At 34.4% G+C, this 15,655-nt stretch overlaps 1 protein-coding gene across 3 annotated transcripts in view; it reads right to left on the reverse strand.

Moving 5' to 3' along the window:
• The window catches only part of ADK (adenosine kinase), a 494,505-nt gene that overhangs the window by 421,952 nt on the left and 56,898 nt on the right, over nt 1-15,655 (reverse strand). For all 3 annotated transcript variants that reach the window (XM_055325527.1, XM_055325525.1, XM_055325526.1), the window contains exon 3: nt 8,857-8,910. In XM_055325527.1, coding sequence (XP_055181502.1) covers nt 8,857-8,910 — 54 coding nt within the window. The remainder of the gene's footprint in view (nt 1-8,856; nt 8,911-15,655) is intronic.

A 15,655-nucleotide genomic window follows, 5' to 3' on the forward strand; every position in this document is an offset into this window, starting at 1 on the left:
CTCACAGAAGATACCTGATAGTATTATTTTTAAAAAAGAGCAAAAAATCTAACACACATTTAGTATGTACTCCTGGAAGCATAGCTTCATAAGCACAAATGGTAAATGTTACACCCTTTTAAAGATCAATTTAAAAAGCAATATAGTAAACAGTTACCTTACAAAGATCATGACTGTATATCAAAATGAATTAAAAAAAAAAAACACTTTTCTCATGTAAGAGGCATTTACAGCTTAGGATGAAACGTCCAATGAAAGTATCATACATGGAATCAAATGAGATCAAAGAAGACTAATGTGTCCTAGAGAAAAAAGGTTCTAGTGGTGACAAAGACGTCAATGATAAAATTCTGAATGTTCAAAGGAATAAGAATAAAAAAAAATAACTTTAAAATTATTTCACATACCATGTAGATTGTGAATGTTCAAAAAATTGAAAAGTAAAAATGAAAAAAAATTATTTCACATTATAGGTGGTTGTAAATGTGTAACAGTTAAACTAAATTATAACTATAAAATTGACTTATTTCATAATATCTCTCAAGGCTTTTAGAATCAAGTTGGCCAAAAACCTTTGTAGCATACCACTTCCTTGGAAGAATGAGAAGGGACTTGCATCTGGAAGTCAGGCTTACAAATATTTGAGTTTCTTCTGCTCACTCAGTAGTAACTATTGGTCTAAGCTGATTTCTAAAACCACATTACTATACAATAAAATTAATCATTGAGTCTTGATAAAGCTATTGAGTCCTTTATAATCAGTTACTGAGTCTTGCAATGGATATCAACTCTTTTCATCAAAAACAAAACAAAACAAAAACAAAAACCACTGTATACTTAGGGAGCTGCTTGGTATGACAGATGAAGCACTTAAATAGGAATCAGGAGACTTGGGTTCTGGTCCAGTACTGTCAGTAAGCAGCAGTGTAACCTGCAACAAGTCATATAAATCCCACCCAACTCATTATAAAAAATGGGTATTAGTTCTGGGGTTTATTTCTAGAATCAAAATTCTGTAATTTAAAAGACATGAAAGAAAGTGGCCCTTGAGAAAGGGGCCATAAAAATATACATGATAGGGAAACAAGGGTGATGCAGTCAGTTGGGCTACCCACTCTTGGTTTCAGCTGGGGTGGTGATCTCAGGGTCCTGGGGTTGAGCCCAGTGTGGGCTCGATGCTCGGTTGGTGGAGTCTGCTTGAGTCTTTCTCCGTTTCCCTCTGTTCCTCCCCACTGCAAGCCTGTGCCTGCCATATGCATTCTCTTTCTCTCAAATAAATAAATCCTTAAATCTATGATATTTAAAATGTTATAACTTCTTTATGAATATTGAAAAAATATTAAACATTTAACCTTGTTGTTGTTCCTAAGTGGCTTTTTTCCACATTTAAAAATTTTTAATGGATGTATGGTTGACACTAGATGTTCTCTATTTGTGTTTTTAAAATATCTTATTAATGTATTTAAGAGAGAGGGAGAGCATGAGTGATAGAGAGTGGCAAAGGGAGAAGCAGTCTCCTGAGGAACAGGGGGCCCAGCCCGGAAATCCGTCCCAGGACCCTGAGATCATGATCTTAGCCGAAGGCAGACTGATGCTTAGCCAACTGAGCCACCCAGGTGCCCTAAATGTTCTCTATTTCAATTTCAACTTCCATTTGCTAGTTTTGTCCCTCTTTACAGGCATCAATCCTGATGTTATTCTTATAAAACAATCTTGATGTTTTCAAAGAACTGCTAAGTCAGAATATTAATAATGGATTTAAGAGCATATCAGATGTTAATGATTCTAAGAGCTCTGAACATGAATTTTTTGTTTTTTGTTTTAAGCAAAATCTACACCCAACACAGGGCTCAAACTCAAAACTTCAAGATCAAGAGTCATATCCTCTACTAAGTGAGCCAGCCAAGTGCCCTTAAACATGTTCTTAAACATGTGACTTAAATACTTACAAATCTCTCCTGCTGATTTAGAAATTGGGAGCTATTCTCTAAGACGTTATATTTTTACACTGAGCCAAAGATCAAGGTTTCCCAGTGTTCTTGGCAATACTTGTGCTTCATACCCCTTGAAGGGTGAATAAATTCATTTATTTTAATGAACATATTCATTTATTATCTCCCACTTCATCATAATCTGAATTGAGAAAAATTTAAATACAATATAATTCATATAGGAGAAAATTTAAAAATTTAAGTGAGATATTGAGACAAAATAATTTCTGACATTAAAAAGAATTCACTCACTATGAGATGGGAAAATATCCTTCATCTAGAACAGAATACAATGCCTGTAAAAATTCACAGGCATTATCCTGAGTCTTGATATATCTTTATCTTGGCAGCTATCTTGAAAAATCAAGTAAATAAAGTGAATCTCTCTTAAAGAAGTTTTCCCCCCTGTCTCATACAGTACAGCAAACTGACAAAAAAATCCTCAGATCAAATTACTTCTGTCTGTATTTAAAGCTGCATGGATACTTCTGAATTTGTCTATTTGCCTTTACAATTTGCCCCTAACTCCAGTCAATTTTTAACTTATCTGAATCTGTATGTTCTTATCTCCATATTCTAGTCAAGGTAATATAAAATTTAGATATTCATAAAATGAACAAATATTCATGGAAACAAAACGGTCCTATCTTCTGTAACTGCAGGTATATCCAGCAGTAAGAAAATCCAGTATTACAAAATCTCCAATTTATGAAACTGTTTTGCAATATAAGGTAATATTAGGGGATCCCTGGGTGGCGCAGTGGTTTGGCGCCTGCCTTTGGCCCAGGGCGCGATCCTGGAGATCCGGGATCGAATCCCACATCGGGCTCCCGGTGCATGGAGCCTGCTTCTCCCTCTGCCTGTGTCTCTGCCTCTCTCTCTCTCATTCTATGTGACTATCATAAATAAATAAAAATTAAAAAATATATATATAAGGTAATATTAAATTGGAGAGTAAATCTCCATTTAGAAATGAAGTCAGTATCTTTACTATAAATAGTACCTAGCAGAGTGACAGATAAGTAGGTGAAAAAATATTTACTAAATGAAAGAGTGATGATTTTCTATTTTAAATTATTACATTTACAAAACTAATACTCTAAGAAAAATCTATGGAAGGGGATCCGTGGGTGGCTCAGCAGTTTAGCACCTGCCCTTGGCCCAGGGCATGATCCTGGAGTCCTGGGATCGAGTCCCACGTCAGGCTCCCTGCATGGAGCCTGCTTCTCCCTCTGCCTGTGTCTCTGCTGATCTCTCTCTCTCTCTCTCTCTCTCTCTCTCTGTGTCGCTCATGAATAAATAAATCTTTAAAAGAAAGAAAGAAAAGAAAAGAAAAGAAAAGAAAAGAAAAGAAAAGAAAAGAAAAGAAAAGAAAAGAAAAGAAAAAGAAAAAGAAAAATCTATGGAAGACTAATGAAACCATTTCATTATTGGACCATGTATAGAACAAAGTATAAATTCCATAGCTTTGGATTAATTACATCCCAAATTGGTTGGCTTTCCCTATTTAAAATCATCTTCCAGAATCTTTACTATGTAGAACATTTAAAAACAGGAATTGGAGAAAAAACATTTTGCTTAAAAAAAAAACAAGGGTCACAGACATTGCTGACCAATCTTCCCTGTTTTGTTATATGTCCAATTTCCCCAGACAGAAAAATAAAGGGTGTAACTGTGAAGCATAAGTGACTAAGTTTATATAGAATCTGAATCACCACGTTTGGGGAACTAAGAATAGTTTAAATGAAAATATAATTAATATTACCACATAAATTTATACCAACATAGTGTTAATCACTGTACTTACCTATTGGTATACACAAAACTAAAGTACATTTTCAAAATGCTGGTTAATGTGATGCTACCAATGCATTTTTATAATATCGTGATGAATCAAAACTGTCTTTAACAGAAAAATTAAGAAGCAATAATAATGTTTTATGAGAACAAACCATGGAACTATTAACTGAACAATTAAATTGTTTTAGATCTATATTTTTCATAGTATTTTTTAAAAGTTTGGTCTTGAGGACAAAGACATCTTGGTTAATTTTAATTGTAAAGATAAAAATAAAATTACTTAAGAGAAGCCTTCATAAAGGGCTTTGGTGTTGAATTTTTTAAAATTAACAGTATGCTCTAACAGCGGCATACTTAACTGAGAGTTTTCTATAGTGTATACGTTGAAAACTACATATCAGAGAGCCAACATCCAAAGAATTAAGATGATCAACTAATGCCAAAACAATAAAGTGACAATACTATCAAGTATAAGACCCTCAGTTACATATACACTAGTTATTCAGAAGAAAGAAGAAGGAAAACTTCGGGTTATATTTATACAAATATTTGTTGTTGTTGTTTTAAATTTAGACCCTTTCAGCCCTTTAGACCCTTACTATCTTTTCTCACGTAGTTCAATTACAAAGTTGAAAAAGTGCACCTCGTAATAGGTAAGTATATTAATTTAACAATTTAAACTTAGGAAATTTTCATCTCTTTCATTAAGTTCTTTTTTTTCTTTTCTGGCCAGAGAAATAAATAACACAACCCATTAAAGAAGATTTAAAATACACATAGGGGCACCTAAGTGGCCCAGTCAGTTAAGCAACCGACTCTTGATCTCAGATTAGACCTTGACTTCAGTGTTATAAGTTTAAGCCCCACACTGGGCTCCACACTGGGCATAGGGCGTACTTAAAAAAATATTTTAATAAATAAGTAAAACAAAATACACATGAAAGTTCAAAAGAATAAAATAAAATTCATCCATAACCCAGCCACCTCAAAATCTACTATTCTGTAATTTTATTCTAGGCTATACACAAGCAAGATTTTTCATTTAATTAATCATTATGATATTAATCTTTTCCTAAAAACATTTTAATAACTGGGTAATATTCCACAGAGTTAATTTAACTGCCCAAGAAAAATAACATCATTTAAGACTAATCCAATTGTACAGTAGATGTCATTTTACAATGGCCAACAAAATTTGTGTTTTCTATAAAATGTGTAATATATAAGTGTTAAGACACAAGTCATGTGGCCCCTGATAAGATTTTAGACCCCTTTCTACCACCTTTTTTTTTTAAAGATTTATTTATTTATCATGGGGGGGGTGGGCAGAGACACAGGAGGAGGGAGAAGCAGGCTCCATGCCGGGAGCCCGACGTGGGACCCGGGACTCCAGGATCGCGCCCTGGGCCAAAGGCAGGTGCTAAACCGCCACCCAGGGATCCCCTCTACCACCTTTTTAATTGAAATAAAATAACTAAAGCAAAGAGTAACCTAAAAAATGTCATTTTCTATTGCTTTTTAAGGAGTCCTAACAAAAAAGGTCTAATAATCTAAATATCTGCTATCATTAATAACATATTTTTCTAAAAAAAATTTTTAACGTATGTTTCTTGTCACTATATACAGTTTCTTTTCCAAACAATCACATTAGATTAAGAAATTGAGCTATTAAAAAAAAAAAAGAAAGAAAGAGAAAAAAATTGAGCTATTAATCTACCATAAGACTACGTACCTTAAAGAGAATGCAAAATGGCATGTATACTTTGGAAGAAAATCTAGTAGTTTCTTATAGACCCAAAAAAAAACTACTATCCTATTGACTCAGCAAATCTACTCCTAATTATCCAGGAGAAATAAAAATATGCTCACAAAAAAACTTGAACAAAAATGTCAAAAGCAACTTTATTCACAGTAGCCAAAAACTGGAAAAGAAACAGTATAGATGTACCAATAAGAGAACAGATAAACAAATGGATTATATTAATAAGCAATGAAAAGAAGTTAACTGATATATGGATGAATGTCAAAAATTTAATATTGAGTGAAAAGTTATATAAAACAGGGTGTATATACATATACATATATGATTCCATTTATAAGAAATTCTAGAATAGAGAAAACTTAATCTGTGCTAGAAAAATCATAACAGTTTACCTCTAGGAGAATAAGAGCAGAGATTAAATACAAAGAGGCATATAGAAACCTTCTGGGGTGGTGATAATGTTCTATATCTAGAGGTTTGGGTTACACACACTTAATTTTTTTAAGATATTATTTTTAAGTAATCTCCACACCCAGTGTAGGGCTTGAACTCAGACCCTGAGATCAAGAGTCCCATGTTCCACCAACTCAGCCAGCCAGGTGTCCCAGGTTGCAAACATTTATGCATTTGTCAAAACTCAACAAATGTATGCTTAAGATGTGTGCATTTCATGGCATGAAATTTTCACATAAAGAAAAAAGCTCTACAAAGTATTGACTTATAGTTGATGCATGTTAAAATATATAGAGGATAATATTCTGATGTCTGTAGTTCCATGGAAAAACTGATAAACAGATGGATAGACAGGTGATGATAATGATAAAATCTAGCTGCTGAGTACATGGGTGAATATATACTGCATATTTAAATTTTTTCATAATAAAATCTAAGTAAAAAAAAAAGTCTACCCTTAGGGGTGAACTATATCATAGACGGTAAATGAAATTTTAAATGAATTAACACACTATATAAGTTACATACTAAATAATATGAATATATTCTTTAAAAGCAGTTTTCTGTTATTTCTAATATTTGTCGTAGTCTAGAAAGGCCAAAGGAGTCTCTAGCTTGACTACTCAATTCCCAAACCAAAAGAGCTCTGTTATCAGACCTATAAACAACAAGTAACCAATCAATGGTACAGTGACAATCACCAACGTTCACTGATTATACTTGGCAGTAAAAAAAGAAATTGAATAAAATTTAATGACAGTATACTTGATAACCCTCTATCAAGGGAGATTATAGTCAAATGAGAATAGAACAAATATGAAAATATTGAAAAGCTGGCATAATAATGGGATATATTGACTTTAAGAACTCTTGAAGAAATCATCTCCCTACACAATGGTCCTATCATGTTAAGATTAACACTTATTACAATGTCTTCAATATGAAGGATGAAATAATTCTGAAAAGATTTTTAAAAGCAGTTTTAAAAGTACTTTTAAAAATCATTATACAGGGATGCCTAGGAGTCTCAGCGGTTGAGCATCTGCCTTTGGCTCAGGGTGTGATCTCGAGTCCAGGATTGAGTCCCCCATCAGGCTCCCTGCATGGAGCTTGCTTCTCCCTCTGCCTATGACTCTTTCTCTCTCTCTCTCTCTGTGTCTCTCATGAAAAAAATAAATTAAATCTTAAAAAAAAAAAAAAAACTATACAACCTGAGAACAAAATATTTTGTGTGTGCACTTTTTATTTGAGTAGAGTTGACATATAATGTTACGCTAGTTTCAGCTATACAACATAGTGATATAACACCTTTAGGTTACTGTATGCTCACCACAAGTGTAGGTACCCTCTGTCACCACACAATGGTATTACAATATCATTGACTATTATTCTCTATGTTGTGCCTAAAAATAATATGCTTGAGGGACTCTATCAAAAAAAAAAGTTACTCTCCTTATAGATGTATACAAATTAAAAATTGCATTAAACTAAACCATAAGGGACCTGTATTCAAAGTTAACATATCTTTAAACATTAGGGAGTGTCAAACATTAGGGAAATTCCCAAGGAAGCACATAAAATTCACCAATATACTTATTAATTGGATAGAATCCTAAGTTTTTTAATTTTTTTTAAGATTCATTCATTTATTTATTTATTCATGAGAGACACAGGGAGAGGCAGAGACAGAGAGAGGGAGAAGCAGACTCCCTGGCAGGGTGCATGATGCGGGACTCGATCCCAGGACCCTGGGATCACCACCTGAGCCAAAGGCAGACACTCAACCACTGAGCCACCCACAGCCCCAGAACCTTAAGTATTATCAAGTTTTGTGGTCCAACTTGAATGTGTATAACCAGCCACAGATTCCTCAAATTCTTAATTCTACAGTATTATTTGACATCAGGTGTTTGCATAATAATTAAAGTCATCAGAACTTTCTTACTCCAAAATGGAAAAAAAAAAGACTAACTAGAAAATAGAAGCATATAAATTCTTTTTTAGCTGTCCTCTTTGGACAATGTCATGATACTAAAAAGATTAAGATGAATTTTTAAAATTCCCAAACCTGTCATTTTTTTTTAAATATTTTATTTATTTATTCATGAGCGACAGAGAGAGAAAGGCAGAGACAGAGGGCGAGGGAGAAGCAGGCTCCATGCAGGGAGCCCGACGTGGGACTCGATCCTGGGTCTCCAGGATCATGCCCTGGGCTGAAGGCAGCACTAAACCGCTAAGCCACCTGGGCTGCCCCCAAACCTGTCATTTTTAAAAAAAAACCTCAAAGTTCCTATGAAATAATAATCTTTTAAATACAACAACAGAGTAGAAAAATAGCCATGGAGGTATTCCAGAATCTTATGTTCAAGTTATTTTTACCTGAAAGAACCCTAAGAACATTAAAATTTTTTAAAGGAACAAAATTTTGTTCATATTTCAAACTTCATATTTAAAGTGTTTTTGCCTTATGTCAATCAGTACTGGGCACTTAACTTTTCATAAAGGAATAAAATTATATTTTGCCATCTTAATCATGAGAGTGGGGAAGTCAATTGAGTAAAAGCAAAAATTAACAACTTAATATTTTATCTGAGGAAAGATCATGAAATTACATATTTCCCAAAATGCCCTTAGTCTAGATGATGGACTACAATACCACATGTTGTAACGTGCACACAAGAAGAATTATTCCATGTTAACTTTATGTAATGTAAATTATCCTACTCTTACTACAAGTAAGGTCATAGTGCTAATTACACCTTTTTATTTTATATAATTAAAAAAATCAGATTGTTTATACATCTCGATAGAAGAGCGAACTATAGACCACCTAGGGTTTAATGTACTTACAATTCCTTGTGTTTGTCTTCAGCCAAGATTTGGTCATTTGGTTTAAGAGAATACCTGTAACACAGAAACAAAAAAATACTGGTCATATAAACACACAAGTACATTTGCCTCATGGACATCTCCCTATGGCTATCAACATACAGTTACTTAACCCCTGTAAACAAGCACTACCACACTGTTACAGGTCTCTTTTTTTTTTTTTTTTTATTTATTCATGAGAGACACAGAGAGAGAGAGAGAGAGAGAGAGGCAGAGACACAGGCAGAGAGAGAAGCAGGCTCCATGCAGGGAGCCCAACATGGGACTCGATCCCAGGTCTCCAGGATCACGCCCTGGGCTGAAAGCGGCACTAAACCGCTGAGCCACCCGGGCTGCCCCAGGTCTCTGTCTTAATTGCTTAAATGCTAATGCCTAAGTTCTTTGCTGTCCTATTAGTCAGTATCACAGACACCACCCAAGAACTGAAGTAGGATCAATCTGACGTTCAAAAACACAAGGTATCTTCAGTATTCTTCTGTGGCAAATAATCTGTAATGTTATACTCATCCAGAAGTTCAAAATTCCAAGAAAATATTACAGTATTTAAGTGTTAACAAAACAATATGCAGTTATTCACTCATTAAATACATAGTAAAAATCTATGTACCACATTATGTCCTAGGTGGTGTGACATAGGAGGAAAAATAATGTAGTTCCTTGACTTACCCACTTATTAGCTTCATAACCACTGGCATTATTTCATTTCTTTAAGTCTCACTTTCCCTGTCTATAAAACAGAAGTTGCTCTAGATAAAACAAGTATCTTCTAAGTTACCATATATTTATAGTGCTAAAGGTAAACAGATTTCTGAGGAGTACACAGACAAAAATAAACAATGAGTGGCAATTCCCAGGTTTTCAATTTTCACTTGTATTCAACCCTTTCCTAAAAACTAAGCTGCCTGACAATGGGTCAGAGGCCCTAGCAGAAACGTCACGTGGATTCCCCGTTCTTCCCTCCCCCTCACAAGTACCTTTACTCTATAAAAAGAATGGCAAATCTCTCACCCCTCCTGAAAAGAAGCATACTGCAGTGGCTGGGGTATAAAAACCTCTGAAGTCCTTAACAAGAAACAGTTCATAATATTTTTGCCTGCAAAGCCTCTTTAAGTAAAATACCATAAACTGACTGCAGAGATTACTCTTTTATACATTATTTCTGTAAAGAATGAAGCTACAAAATATAAATGGAGAACTGTCACAGGATGTCCTATTTTCAGATATATCATGGAATGGGGCACAAGCTGATTACCCTTTTCTTTAAAAAGTTTATCTTTTCCATCCCATGTACATTGTTAAAGAATGCATTATTTGTCAAGAAGAGTCCTATGAAGTCCAATGAAGACTCTTCATAGGAAGAGTCCTGTGAAGCAAAGTTAAGAGAGTTTCCAATTAAAAAAAATAAGAAAGTGTGAACTATTTCCTCCAAGCAACAAATTTAAAACAAGGTTCCTTATCTTCCATTTATCTATTAATGATTAAATATCAGAACATGGATGTTACAGAAAAACAAGTCAAATCATTTATTTGAACTGAAAAATGAAGCCAGACTTTTTTCTACCATGAAAGTAAATCTGATTTGACAATGAAGAACAATTTTACCAATGATTCCAAGGCAAATAACAGCCTTTAACTAGATGAATAGTTTTGACTAAAACATGGTTAAGGCATTCAATAAAAATATTTTATCAAAAAAAATCCTTTTGAAAATAACAATATTTAACTTTCCCCAACATCTCCTAAAATGTTTAGGTAAACATACGCCAATAGGTAAAGCACTAAAAGATATAATTACTAGCTATTTAGGAAGTCTTACCAAAGCCTTTTTTGGTATATTTCCTAGAATTGCATGTCTTTAACGACTCTAATGACTGGAAAGTCAGGTGGTTTCTAATTCTTTGCTACCAAAAAAACTGAAGGACCTAATCAAATAATCAGCTGATAGACAAATAAAAGTAATTTTTGATGACAGATCATTTGATAATAGAGAAGCTCAAACAACTGAGTGATGCCGCTGAAACAACACTCTGCTTCATTTACCATCCAATGAATTATGTGAACATATATTTCAGAATTTTCACCTGATAAGGAGCAAGAATTCCTCATCCCCTTCTTAGGGAGCAAGACCTCTTATCCCCCTCAAGGTCCCTCTAGCTAGTCTAAGAACAAAATTGACAGATTAACAGAAGAAAATCAAATTTAATAGGTGTATGTATGGGGAGTCCACATATTTTTGGAAATCCCAAAGACAGTCAAACAAAATGAGGTACACCTATCATTCTGAAATAAGGAGAAGAGGGTAGGGGTCTGGGATTTCAAGGAAAGGAATGTACAGGGCAATTAGAAGGGATGTTTGGGAGCACCTGGTGGCTCAGTTAAGAGTCTGACCCTTGATTGGTTCAGGTCAAGATCTCAGTGTCATGAGATGGAGCCCAAGTCAGGCTCCTTGCTGAGCATGAAGCCTGCTTAGGATTCTCTCTCTCCTTCTCCCTCTGCCCCTCCTTGCTCTCTTTCTCTCAATTAAAAGAGAGAGAGAGAGATGTGTGAGTAATTAGATATTTGTCCTATTATATAAATGTGTCACTCAGATATAATTTATCTCTGTTAATCTTTATTCTGGGAAAGATCCCCAATTTAGATTCTTCTGCCCATTTAAGGGAGGGGCAACAGTTTCTCATGCACCCACAGGTTCTCAAGCGCCTTCAGCTCAAAATAATCCACATACCAAAGTGTCACATTCTGAGGGGGGCCTATCCTGAACCTCTACACATCTCTAAAAGAAAAAAGGGAAATAAAATTAATGCTAAACATTGTCTTATTGCAGCAATGAGTATTATTTATCCAAGAAAGGTTGAACTAAATGAAATAAATTAGTTTCATCCACCTCATTAAAAGATGCATTTCCAATAAAATGTTTCCTTGCTTAATATTTAACAAAATTTTATTACATTTATGTTGTTTTACTAACTATATGTTAAATATAATTTAATGACTAGGAGATATTTTTAATTCAATATACAGGCATAATTTGTTGTGGAGATCTATGATAGGGTGATTAATATGCATGAAAGGCTTTAAAACATGAAAATATATTACCTTCATAATATATGCATAATATATTACATAAAAAGATAATTCACACACAAAAATACATTACACAAGGATAAAATCTGGCGGCAAAAAGTGTAATAGAAATAAAGATTTGGGCAGCCCCCGTGGCTCTGCGGTTTAGCTCCACCTTCAGCCCAGGGCATGATCCTGGAGTTCCGGGATCAAGTCCCACATGGGTCTCCCTGCATGGAGCCTGCTTCTCCCTCTGCCTGTGTCTCTGCCTCTGCGTGTGTGTGTGTGTGTGTGTGTGTCTCATGAATAAATCAATAAAATCTTAAAAAAAAAAAAAAGCTAAGAAAAGAGCCTGCTTGTATATTTTTATAAATGGATAATGGTAAAAAAATTTTTTTTTAATAAATGGACAATGCTAGATATCAAACCCCTATAGTATTTAGAGTTCACTAAAAGAATGTTTATCAGTTTTATTTAACTGATAAAACATTTTTATGAAAGTTAAGAAGTTTAGGGGCACCTAGGAAGCTCAGTGGTTGAGCTTCTGCCTTTGGCTCAGGTCCTGATCCCAGGATCCTGGGACGGAGTCCCATATCAGGCTCCCTGCAAGAAGCCTACTTCTCCCTCTACCTATGTCTTTATCTCTCTCTGTGTGTCTCTCATGAATAAATAAAATCTTTTTTTTAAAAAAAAAAGTTAAAAAGTTTGAAACCAGTAGATTGGATAGATAGCAAAGTGTTTTGTACATATACAATAGCAACTCAATCTATCTTTACTTTCCTTCTCCAGCTGGCTAGTGATACAGAACAAACATTTCCTGCACTTAAGGACCTCAAGATTCAGTAAGTGAATTAGAATAAAAATAATTGCTTGTGGTGTGAGGTTACAATAAAGTGAAGTACAATGTATAATGTTCAAACAAAACAGAGTAACAAGTCTCCTTCCTAAGACAGTCAAAAAAGAGACAGCTTTTATCTGTTCCCCAACTTTCTCTTCCTTTCAAAAAAGAGACAGCTTTTATCTGTTCCCCAACTTTCTCTTCCTTCCCCATTTCACCTCTCTTCTCTGTTCCTTTCCCATTAAATCAAAACAAAATATCCTAAAAAAAAAAAAAAAAATATCCTAAAACATCCTAAAAGTCTCAAGATGAGACTTTTAAAGGGAATGATGAAGGAAGTCAGGGAAAAAAAAGAGTCCACATAGGCAAGAAGCAGGCAAGGAAGGGATATAGCCTGATTTTGATCAAAACACTAAAAGGAAAGTTTTACTTTTCTAATTCACAGAGTACGTTTCCAGATCCTCAAGGATAAATTTGCAAGACCCACTCTGAACCATTCTCCAAGCAAATTAGTTCTCTAATCCCAAACTTCAAGCGATCATTCTTCCCATAACATTTCTTTCTCTCATCTGATTTCCTCCTGCTCCACACCAAGTTAACTTTTCATCACATCTCTGTAACTTTAACTTTCCTTCAACTTTGCTGGGGATATTTTTAAATCAATTCTATCTTCCTTATCTCTTCCTTGACTCTTGCACACTGCATTTTAGGAAATTGGTACAGTCTATTTTTTAGTTGGGTTCTGTTTCTTAAACATGAGATAGATGTTCTGCTTTTTTATTATTTCTTAAATTCAAACATAAACATGGCCTCTAAAAAGCCAGACATTGCAAAATGGTATAGTGGCAGTTCTCAACCTTTCTTCTGCCTGAATTTACCAGAGGATAAAGACAAGCACTTATTCCAATCAACAGAAGATAAGGAAGCTGGAAAGAATACAGGGAAGCACCTTCTTTATTTGCCTCCAGCCCCCACAGAACACCTCTGAGACCTGTGTTACTGTCCTAATTCTGCTAGTAATTAGTCTTTTGAAGAAGGCAAGCCACTTAATTTCTGTAAGGATAAAACTACCTATGTTACCGGGTTACTATGTGTATCAAATAAGATAATACATGAAGTGTTCAAGTGTCAGCAGTGAACATATAATAAATACTTCTCCCCTTTTTCTTGAAATGCCTTCACCTCTGTAAAATGACTGATTCAATTAGCTCAAATATGGAGGGAAGTTTAAAGTGTTCACATTGTGAAACAAATGCATAACTACAAATTTCCATTAAGAAAACATCAGTGTTGTGTACAAGTATGTCAGTGTTGTGTACAAGCATTATTTATGGAAAAGTAAAATTGTAAGCAAATACTACAGAAAGCACATTTATAATCAGTAGATTACAGCACAATGGGGAAATGGTTCAAGATTAAGTTTAAAAAAAAGAAAAATGGCAATATACTCCTCCAAAGAATTGGAAACATAACTTCAAAATATTATACAGCATTACAAATTATTTTTATTCTCTTCTTCATGCTTTTTCAAAATGTAAATAATAAGCAAATTACTTTTGAAATTAGAAAAAAATGTATTAAAAACAAATACATATATACCACTTTAGAATGTGGTCATAATATTCACCTGGATGAGGTTTCACTTAAATTTTTCAAGCAATGAACATTTAAGCTTCCAAAGATTAGTTCAAAACTTTTCTTGTGTATGGGATGCGTGGGTGGCTCAGTGGTTGGGCACCTGCCTTCAGCTCAGATCATAATCCCAGGATCTGGGCTCAAGTCTCACATTGGGCTCCCTGCAAGGAGCCTGCTTCTCCCTCTGCCTGTGTCTCTGGCCTCTCTCTCTGTGTCTCTCATGAATAAATAAATAAATCTTTAAAAAAAAAAACTTTTCTTGTGGAGAATTTAAATAAATTTAAGTATTTTTATTGTATAAATATGGACAGCAACAGGTGACAAGTGGATAGAAAGAGAGAAAGAAGGAAAAAAGGAAGAGGGAAAGGAGAGAAATAAGGGAGGAGGGGAAGAAGCAGGAGAGGGGAAGGAGGAATAATTTCTTTCATCCCTGTCTGTCTGAGCTGTTAAAGGAAGACACACTTGAAGCAAAAAAAGAATAAAATCCAATAATGGCATTTCCATCAAGGGTAATGGAAAATGGTACGGTTATTTAGGTTTATAATTAAATATCAGAACACATAGGTAAAATGTATCAATATATGATATATAACTATTAAGCTATGCTAGAATAGCAGTAATATGCAACTAACAGTAATAAAGGTTGGGCCTTGAGACTGAAACAAAGAGTATTTATTCAAATGTGCTTTCCCTGAAGATTAGCATAACATAAAATTTCAAACCTAGAAAGGTCCTTGAAGATACTGTGAAATCCAAAAACAGTCCAGTCATAAATGAAATGGCTAACCCAGTGTCACACAAATAGTTAATGCCAAGCTACAACTAGCTACATACCACAACAATAAAATATTCCATAAATACTTGCAACTGAGATTGCCCTCTAAGAATTAAACAAGATTCCAAGAAATCTATAAATATTACCACATGCTCCAAAGAATACTAATGGTAGCATGCAAAGTTTTACGGAATTGGCACAGTGTAGGTGTGGCAAAATTTTAAATAACACGTTAAATTAGCCCTAGCAATTAAAGAATAAACTCATCAAAACATATTAGAAAGGAAAAAAGGGGAGGCCAAAAATGCTAATCACCACAACAATGTTTCAGACTAAGGCTGAAATTTAAGAAGCTTACAAAGAAACCGATTAAAGAGTAAACCACGGGGTTAGAATGAAAATAATAGCAAAAAGTTACAAGGTTTATGAAACTAATATTTTAAATTCTC

The sequence above is a fragment of the Nyctereutes procyonoides genome, unplaced genomic scaffold (genome assembly GCF_905146905.1).
Source record: "Nyctereutes procyonoides isolate TBG_1078 unplaced genomic scaffold, NYPRO_anot_genome, whole genome shotgun sequence".
Lineage (NCBI taxonomy): Eukaryota > Metazoa > Chordata > Mammalia > Carnivora > Canidae > Nyctereutes > Nyctereutes procyonoides.